General features: G+C 48.6%; 1 protein-coding gene across 1 annotated transcript; it reads left to right on the top strand.

Moving 5' to 3' along the window:
* Nucleotides 1-1410: 1410 nt before the first annotated feature.
* On the top strand, nt 1411-9384 carry LOC110722898 (serine/threonine-protein phosphatase 7 long form homolog). Its single transcript, XM_021902187.1, has 6 exons — nt 1411-1819; nt 7521-7558; nt 7649-7788; nt 7864-7951; nt 8049-8483; nt 8565-9384. Exons 1-6 carry the CDS (start codon nt 1411-1413, stop codon nt 8967-8969), a joined length of 1515 nt encoding a protein of 504 aa, XP_021757879.1. The 3' UTR covers nt 8970-9384.
* The last annotated feature ends 257 nt before the right edge of the window (nt 9385-9641 follow it).

Here is a 9641-nt window from a genome sequence, read left to right as displayed (position 1 = left end):
AAGAGAGGAAAACCAATTTGCCGATGCCTTGGCAAGACTAGCCTCAATGGTTAGGATTCCTATGGAAATCAAGCAAATGCCTTTAACCATAGAAAAAAGGCATAAACCGGCTTACATTCAAGCCATAGAAGACGATGAAGTGGTTTAAGATGAAGAAGAAGAAGAAGAAGAAGATTTATGGTATACATATATACTTAATTATGTCACCAAAGGAGAATATCCTTCTCATGCTGACAAAAGAGCAAAACGAGCATTAAGACTCTTGGCTTCCCGTGCTCATAACGAGTTACACAAAAGGGTACCTAAGAGTCGAGCTCTCTTATGTGTAGGGAAAAAGGAAGCCCAAAGAGCTATGAGGATAGTCCACGAAGGCGTTTGTGGAACTCATAGTAATGGCAAAATGCTAGTCCAAAAGATAATGCGAGAAGGGTATTATTGGACTACCATGAATAGGGACTGTCATCAATATGTAAAAAGATGCCCTTAATGTCAAATATATGCTAATTTGAAACATGTTCCTCCATCCCTACTCTACACCTACACCTCACCATGGCCATTTTCAACATGGGGAATTGATATCATCGGTAAAATTACCCCTATTGGGACAGGAGGTCACAAATACATTTTAGTAGCAATTGATTACTTCACGAAGTGGGTCGAAGCGCAGTCATATGCTAAACTCGCTGCAAAACATGTAGCACTCTTTATCGAAAGGAACATCATTTGTCGATATGGAGTCCCACATGAGATGATAAGTGACAATGGAACTTGATTTGGGTATTTTATACCCGGCCAGGTGGCCCAATCAGAAAGCGTCACGTGTCCTCCATATAGGTGCCATTCGGACCTATGGAATGATGACACGTGGAGGGTGGACTCTTCTCTATCCTACGCGGACTGAAGACCCAGCAGGGACCATTCAGGTGGCGACACGTGTCACTTAAAAGGTGCCTCAGAATCCTTTTGGGCTCAGTGACACATGTTATTCAAGCCTTAGCCCTGGGATGGCGGCCTTCAAAGGCCAAAATCCCGAGGCGCCGCAAAACGGCGTGACCTAATTCCTAAGTCACCAGATCCTAGGAGGGGCACACTTTTCAAAAGGACCCTATAAATAAGGACATTCTGGCATTTATGAGGAAAGAGATAATTTTACACCCAATACGAGACAATACGTCACTTATCACACCTTACCTGAGCTTGGAATCCGAGCAGATAACTTTATTTCCGCACGTTTTATTACCAAACGCTTACTAACTTAATCTTCGGAGGCAAACCACCGACCATCCGGCGGTCCGTTTGCCTTGCAGGTACAGGCGTCCTTGGTTGAATCCAGTTTCGGTGTTGTAACTCTCCCAAGGGACAAAAACCCCCGAAACATTTGGCGCCGTCTGTGGGGAGAGTACCTCTAAAATGGCTTCACAAGAACCTGTACCAAATCCAGAGGCCATTCGGCCTCCAAATTATATATTGGTCCAAACGGACCATGACTCAGGGGATGACGCTGACGTCGAAACCTATTTGGATCCAAATGGATCCCTCATCTCTAAACGCATCCGCAGTAAGGAAAGGCGAGAGCGTCACCATGACCAGGCAGGCCCAACCAAAACTATTGGTCAGCCAAAGAAGCCTTCGGGGCGGCCGGTTGATCCTTCCCAGGCAGCAGGATCAACTCCCGTCACTCGGGATGAGCTAATGTCACTCCTGAGCAGCCTCAGGGGTGAAATCAAGCAGCTCGCCTCAAAGAAGTCGCCTGCTCCTAGAAAGGAGCAGTCGGCCAAGAAGCCAGCCCAAGCTGGCAAACAAAAGTCGGTCAGGGACTGTCAGCCGACTCCTCATCCTGCTCCTAAGGAGAAGGCCATGCCCCAATTTGACCTTAATCGGTTCCGTTTCCCATAAACGGGCGCAAGAAAACCCATCCGGCACATACAGCCGGATGGTAGCAAGAAAACGTTCTCTAACGCTCGGCAATACATTGAGGAGAGGAGAACCCAGCAATCAGAGTCGGCTTTAACGTCGACTTATCATGATAGCTTTCGGAATACCTCTGTGAGGTGTTCCCAGTCTGTACATGAGACCCCACCAAGCAGCCAACGGGTTCGGTCTGGGCCTCATATGATTCAGTCCGCCCACTACATGGCACATCCATTGTACCAGGCGCCAGTTTTACCTTACATGCAACCTACCCTCTATGGAGGACAGGCGGCATACGGCTATCAGCCGATGGACTGGTAGCTTAGGCTGCAACACCTTGGAGATCAACCCTCTGCTTTCTCCAGGGAAATAACTGAAGCCGTACAGCCGGCTAAAGTTAAAAACATTCTGGTTGGAGCCTATGACAGGACCTCCAACCCTGAAGACCACCTGCTAGCATACACCTACCTCATGTATTTACAGGGGTCGGATGATGCCGCATGGTGTCGTTGCTTTCCAGCCACCCTGAAGGGCATAGCCTAGCAGTGGTTTGGCAATCTGCCGACTGGTTGCATAAATAGCTTCAAGACGCTTGCGTTCTTGTTTGCTTCAACATCCCTGCCAAAAAGATAAGTCTTGACTTGGGCAATGTACAGCAGGGAGAGAGAAGGCTTGCGTTCCTACGTCAGGCGGTTCAATCTGGTCGGAATCCAGATTCATGGGCTGTCTGATGAGTTCGCTTTCACAGACTTTTTTAAGGGTCTGAAGGACGGGTCTACTTTTAAGTACGAACTCGTCCGCAAACAAATCTTTACTCTACAAGGAGCCTTGCGAGAGGCGAAAGGCTACATACAGGCGACCGAACTCTTCTCCTCCAATAAGCAATCGGACCATAAGAAGTCCGACCGACAGAAGGAGAGTCGGCCTGCTCAGCCGGCTCTCAAGCCAGAAGAGAGCAAAAAGAAAAAGCAAGTCTGGGCCATTGATAACTCTTATCAACCTGCCAAGAAGAAGAAAAAGGAGTGGAAACCGTACGTCCTAAGGTACGAATTCCACAAGGAATGCTGCTCCATCCTCTTGGAAATTAAGGATCGGCTGACTCTTGAAAAGTCGACTCCTATGAAAGGTTCCGCTGAAAATCGGAACAAAAACGAGCATTGCCATTTCCATGAGGATGTTGGCCATGACACGAATGACTGCTTTAGTCTCAAGCGGGAGCTCGACTGTCTGGCCGACAAAGGACAGCTAAAGTCCTATGTGAAGTCCAAAGTGACTTCAAAAGCAAATCCGGGGCAGTCCAAGAAAAAGACTCCCCAGCTTGCTGTGAGTGCCGAAACTGATGAAGAACCGGTGTACACCATAGCAAGCGGATTTGCCGGTGGTGGCCCGACCATTCGGGGTACCAAGGACCATCTGAGAAAGATGGTCAACTCTGTTGAGGAGGGGGATGCAGCAAGCGCATCAACCTTCCCTAAAGTTGTCATCACCGAGCAGGACAAAGGCAAAGTCTGTCGGCCGCATGATGACCCTGTTGTTATTGAGTGCAAGGTCGCCAACCAGCTGGTTGACCGAATCCTGATTGACACAGGAAGCTCCTCTGACCTCATCAGCCTCAAATGCTTATCCAATCTCAAATACAAACCGGATAGCATGACGGAGGTCTCCCACACCCTTGTTGGGTTTGGGGGAGGACTTGTGAACCCAGTCGGACGAATTGATCTACCTGTCCGCCTGGGAAGTAGGGGAGACGGTCGGCACATGACCATCCATTTCCTAGTGGTTGAAGAGCTCACAGCTTACAGCCTTATCTTTGGCCGACCCACTCTTAACGAGTGTAAGGCCGTCATCATCCCCGCTCTCATGCTAGTCAAGTATGATAAGGATGATGGCACAGTTGGCTCCCTTAATGGGGACCAAAAGACGTCTCGAGAGTGTTACCTCTCGGACGTCAAGCCTGCGGTTGCAGCATCCGGCCGGGGCAAGCAAATGATTGACCTCGACGATGTCGAGGAAGAACAGTCGGCCCCACCAGCCTGAAAGAAAAGAAAGACTGATCAGCTGGTGGTGGTCAAAAAAGAAAAGCAATAGCAATCACTGACCGGGGAACGGTCGGATGATCTTCGTCCCCAGCCTGCTGGTGAACACATTGATATCCCTCTGGATGACAGCCATCTAGAGCGGACTGTTAAGGTGGGGACGATTGCGTTTGCAAAGCTGGGTGAAAGCCTTCACCAGCTGCTGAGGGAATTCAAAGACATCTTTGCCTTTGAAGTGGAGGAGATGCCAGGCATCAGCCCGGATCTTGCTGTCCACAAACTCGCCGTGAATCCTAAAAAGAAGCCCATCCGGAAAAAGAAAAGAAACCACGGCGAAGAAAGAAGTCAGGCGGCAGCTGCCGAAGTAAAAAAAGCTGTTAGACGCCAAGTTCATTCGGCCGTGCAATTTCCCTGAATGCGTAGCTAACGTTGTGTTAGTAAAAAAGCCGAATGGAACTTGGCGGATGTGTGTTGACTACACAGACCTCAACAAGGCATGTCCAAAGGATAGCTATCCATTGCCTAAGATCGACAGTCTGGTCGACTCAACAGCCGGACATGCGCTGATGAGTTTCATGGACGCCTATTCAGGTTTCCATCAGATCCCCCTGTGGAAAAAAGATCAAGAAAAGACGACATTCGTCACTGATCAGGGGTTGTTCTGTTATACGGTGATGCCGTTTGGTTTGAAGAATGCGCCTGCTACTTTCCAACGAATGATTAATACGGTCTTCATTAATCAAATCGGAAGGAATGTAGAGGCGTATATTGATGACATGATAGTCAAATCCAAACTACAGGCGGATCATCTTGCTGATCTCCGAGAAACATTTGCCACACTCAGGCGGCACAAGGTCATGCTTAACCCAAAAAAGTGTGTCTTTGGTGTTGAGTCTGGGAAGTTTCTCGGATTTTTGAGACCAAAGGGGAATAGAGGCCAACCCTGAGAAAATACAGGCGGTAATCGACATGCATTCGCCCCGTACTGTGAAGGAAGTTTAGAAACTAACAGGTTTTCTGGCGGCCCTGGGGAGATTCCTCAGTCGGTCAGGCGACAAGTGCCTCTACTTTTTCCAGGCAATCAAAAAGAAGACAAACTTTGCATGGGGGGATGATGCAGAGGCGGCCTTTCAAAAGCTGAAAACTCATCTGCACTCTTTGCCGAGGCTTGTCAACCCTTTTCCTAAAGAGAAGCTCTTCATGTACTTAGCCATCTCTGATCATGCCCTCAGTGCCGTTCTTTTAGCTGAAAGAGACGGCATCCAGCTCCCGGTGTATTTCATTAGCCATGTTCTGAGAAACGCGGAGCTTCGGTACCCCATGGTTGAGAAATTCGACCTTGCCCTTTACATGGCCATCAAGAAGCTTAAACCCTACTTCTTGGCGCATGCGGTAGAGGTATATACTGACCAACCGATCAAACGGCCACTCACAACCTTGGAGTCTTCTGGACGAATGCTCAAATGGGCGATTGAAATGCAAGGACTAGAAATCACTTACGAACCAAGGAAGGCAATAAAGGGACAAGCATTCGCTGACTTTATTGTCGAAATGATAAGGCCGGTTGTTCCGGACAATACAGACCAGGTTTTGAAAGTGTATGTGGATGGGAGCTCCACTGTGAACGGCTGTGGTGCAAGGATTATTTGTTAGTCTCCTGAAGGAGATAAGTACGAATATGCACTACGGTTCAAGTTCCAGGTCTCTAACAATGAGGCCGAGTATGAGGCCCTGCTGGCCGGCATCCGGTACTGCAAGGCGGCAGGGGCAAAGAAGATATCCGCCTGCTCTGATTCTCAACTGGTCGTACTCCAGGTTAATGGAACGTACGAGGCCACTCATCCGGCCATGATAAAATATTTGCAAGCGGTCAATAATGAAGTTGGGTCACTTCAAGAATTTCATCTAACTCAAGTTCCCAGGTCTTCAAACAATCAGGCGGATGCTCTGTCCAAACTGGCATCATCCGCCTCCTATGAAACGCCTCGGTCAGTTTTCTGGGAGGTCATGGAAAAAAGAAGTATATCTGAGGAAGACCCCATTGGAATTCTTGACCGAAGCTCAACCTGGATGGATAGCATCCGGGCCTATCTTGCAGACGGCACGCTCCCTGACTCACTACAGGAGGCGGCTGTTCTGAAAAAACGAGCAGCTAACTTCGAGTTGCGACAAGGCGAACTCTTCAGGGCTGGCTTTTTGAAATCCCTGTTGAAGTGTGTTACCCCTGAGAAGGGTAAGGAAGTCCTTGAAGAGAGTTGCATTCGGGATTCTGCGCCTCCCATATAGGCGGTAGATCCCTCGCGGCCAAGGCCAGGCGGCTTTACTTCTGGACAACTCTGGAGTCGAATGCCATGGAAATGGTGAAATAATGTGACAAGTGCCAAAAATTTGGCAAGCTCATCTATCGTCCGGCTACAGACCTGACGGCCATCCACAGCCCGATACCTTTTGCCAAATGGGGTATGGACATTCTAGGCCCATATACAACTGCACCAGGCGGCAAGCGCTATATATTGGTGGTTGTGGATTACTTTACCAAGTGGGTAGAGGCGGAGGCAATCAAAAACATCAAGACTAAAGATGTCATTTCCTTCATCTGGAGGAACATAATCACTCGTTTCGGGGTGCCCATGTCTATGGTTTTTGACAATGGTCCTCAATTTGAGACGCCTCAGCTCAAGACTTGGCTAGGAGACCAGGGGGTCTCAAGCTTCTTTGCATCAGTCGGCCGGCCGCAAGCAAACGGCCAGGTCGAAGCTTTCAACAAGTTAATCTCAGACGGGATTAAAAAGAAAATTGAGCGGGCTGGTGGCCTTTGGGCGAATGAATTACCACACGTCCTCTGGTCCATCAGAACGACTGCTAAAGGGGCAATTGGAGAAACCCCATTCCTTATGGTGTATGGAGCAGAAGTTGTTCTTCCCATTGAGCACTATGAGCCGACTCTTCGAATCATGTTGTGTGATGAAGAGGCGAACTGGGAGGCCATGCGCCTAGCATTGGGCTCACTTCTAGAGCGCAGGGGCAATGCTGCCTTGCGTCATGAGATATACCATCTGAGAATGACTCGGGCTTACAACAAAAGAGTACACAAGCGTCCTCTCAAAGTGGGGGTCTTTGTGCTACGGAAAATGGAGGCAGTCGGTAGGGCGAATGAGCAGGGAAAGCTAACCCCAAATTAGGAAGGCCCCTATCAAATCTATGAGGAAGTAAGAGACGGCACCTACCGCCTGGAAGACCTAGACGGCAGGCAGAACGTTTTTCCAATTTGAGCTCTAAACGTAAACTATTGACAAAAATGGTTGCGTGGCAAAACTATTTACCAAACTAAGCTTCCAGGGTAAATCGCTGTCTCGGACAGCGTTTTACCCCTGGTTTTTTTTTTAAAAAAAATTCAACTGGTAAACGCTGTCCCAGACAGCGTTTTACCTTCTGTATTTTTTTAAATTCAGTAGGGCATAAAACGCTGTCTCGGACAGCGTTTTATCCTTGGGTTTTTTTTTAAAAAAAAATTCAATGGGTAAAACGCTGTCCGAGACAGCGTTTTATGCCCTGTTTTTTTTTTTAACGTAGGTGCTAACGAGATTGGAGGTCCCCTGATTGTCCTCCAGGTACCTCACTTATTTCTGTACCAAAAAAACTATTTCACCACGCACTTACATATTTCATACTGAAGTTAGTTTTGTGTCTCTGTGTGCCAGTTCTGGGCTTGGGAGCATATCCATGTAGGCAGACCAGGCAGACCTGCGATACACCGTCGGGGGGAGCAGGACCAGGACGACCAGTACCAGGCGTACGATGCTCCCCCGCTCCCTACACCGGATGAGGCATATGGTTGCAGGTTCGATACAACTTTCATTGAGTTAGGCTTTATTTAATGCGCGGGGTTGTTAACTGAAACATTGTTCGATATTAGGTGGGTGGTACCCAGGCTGACACATGCTCATGCGGCGAGGGGTCTTCCGTATTACCGAGACGCCCTAGACCGACTCACCGAGGACCAGGTAACAATTTAAAATACAGTTTTAGCTTTTTTGTTTTAACATTGTACTTGTTGCGAACTAACATATTCATAATATTACTGTTGATGTGTATTTACAGGTGACATGGGACCCGTATGTACCTGACTTGGTAGATGCCATGCCTCCACATCTGCTAGACCATCAGGCGGAGTGGCGTGCTAGGGTCCCCCTGATCTGTTTCGAGGTTGTGGAGAGTCACCTGCCCGACCGAGTCATGAGGCAGTTTGGACTACGCCAGACTATCCCACAGGGGTGTGACACTAGTGTACAGCTTCACGGCATTGATCGTCGGGGAAAGGGGGAGACCAGCTGGGCGCTGGAGCATTGGCGTTTCCTTCAGCTATGGGAGCAACGGTTGGAGTTCATCGTTGGAGGTGATCTAATGCAGGGGGCTATGGATCCCGACGATCCGTACATGGTGTGGTACAGGCGTATCACACGACGCTTCATCAACCCCAGCTACGCACCACCATCCACACATTACCATCCAGCATATGACATCATTAGCGGATATGTGAGTTATTATTTTTCTACTCCTTTTCAACAATTTCCATATTTGTATGCCATAGATCTGACTGATCGATGATTACTGCAGGCGGCGGATATGGTGGCGATGGTTGATGCGCTATCAGTCTCCCTTGAGTGCGGACCCACTAGAGCCCAGGTCGAGCAGGTGCGAGATATGGGCGTCGCTACCTTACGGAGATATGGTCACGCTCATCTCGCCCACCGGCGGGACGGTCATGATGGCAACTCACAGTTCGATCTCGGCCAGAGCAGCGGTGGATGTGATCCTACGTCACCCAGACACGCAGAGGATTACAACATCCACAGTACTGCGCCCTCTGGTACCCAGGAGGACCCCTCGTCCAGTCAGCTGACTCCCCCACCGCCCCGAGACCCATTCACCACCGTCACTCATTACAGGCGGCGACGTGTCAGACGGAGGGCCGACACTCAGGAGGCAGGACCTTTACCCCGAATAAATGAGTCGGGCTAGTATTATCTGTTGTATTCCCTGTTATTTTGTGTAATGATGTACATAACACTTATGAAATTAATATAATAAATCTTTTTTGAATGACTCCGTGTGTGCTTTGAAGTTAATTTGGTGGTTGGACTGTTGTTGGGCTGTTTCGAGTTTTCTGCAGTGCTTAAAGTTGACGGAACTCCCAGAATATGGTGGTGGTACGTGGTGGGGAGTGGCGGAGTTGGTGGTCGACGGTGGTGGGGTAGGGCTGTGGAGCTGGCTGTTGTGGTGGCTGTTGGAGGACTGCAGCATGCAAGCTGTTTGCTGAAGCTTGTTTTCTGCCTGGATGCTGGTTGCTGTTTCCAGCAGAAAAGCGCTGTCTGAGACAGCGCTTTATGTTCAAGCATAAAGCGCTGTCTGAGACAGCGTTTTATGTTCAAGCATAAAGCGCTGTCTGAGACAGCGCTTTATGTTGAACATATAAAATAGTTGTAGTTGAATTTTTTTTTTAAAAAAAACCAGGGGTAAAACGCTGTCCGAGACAGCGATTTACCCTGGAAGCTTAGTTTGGTAAATAGTTTTGCCACGCAACCATTTTTGTCATTAGTTTACGTTTAGAGCTCAAATTGGAAAAACGTTCCGGCAGGCAGCTGCCTAGAACTTGGAATGTAGACAACTTGAAAAAGTACTACTTCTAAGTAC

Source organism: Chenopodium quinoa, unplaced genomic scaffold (genome assembly GCF_001683475.1).
Source record: "Chenopodium quinoa cultivar QQ74 unplaced genomic scaffold, ASM168347v1, whole genome shotgun sequence".
Lineage (NCBI taxonomy): Eukaryota > Viridiplantae > Streptophyta > Magnoliopsida > Caryophyllales > Amaranthaceae > Chenopodium > Chenopodium quinoa.
This window is presented reverse-complemented; position numbering and strand designations above follow the sequence as displayed.

Bases quoted from the DNA above. Each gene is read 5' to 3' on its own strand.
- LOC110722898 (XM_021902187.1), top strand. From the start codon at position 1,411: ATGGCTTCACAAGAACCTGTACCAAATCCAGAGGCCATTCGGCCTCCA. The intron at 7,952-8,048 runs GTAACAATTTAA...GTGTATTTACAG, and splicing joins ACCGACTCACCGAGGACCAG to GTGACATGGGACCCGTATGT. The intron at 8,484-8,564 runs GTGAGTTATTAT...TGATTACTGCAG, and splicing joins ATGACATCATTAGCGGATAT to GCGGCGGATATGGTGGCGAT.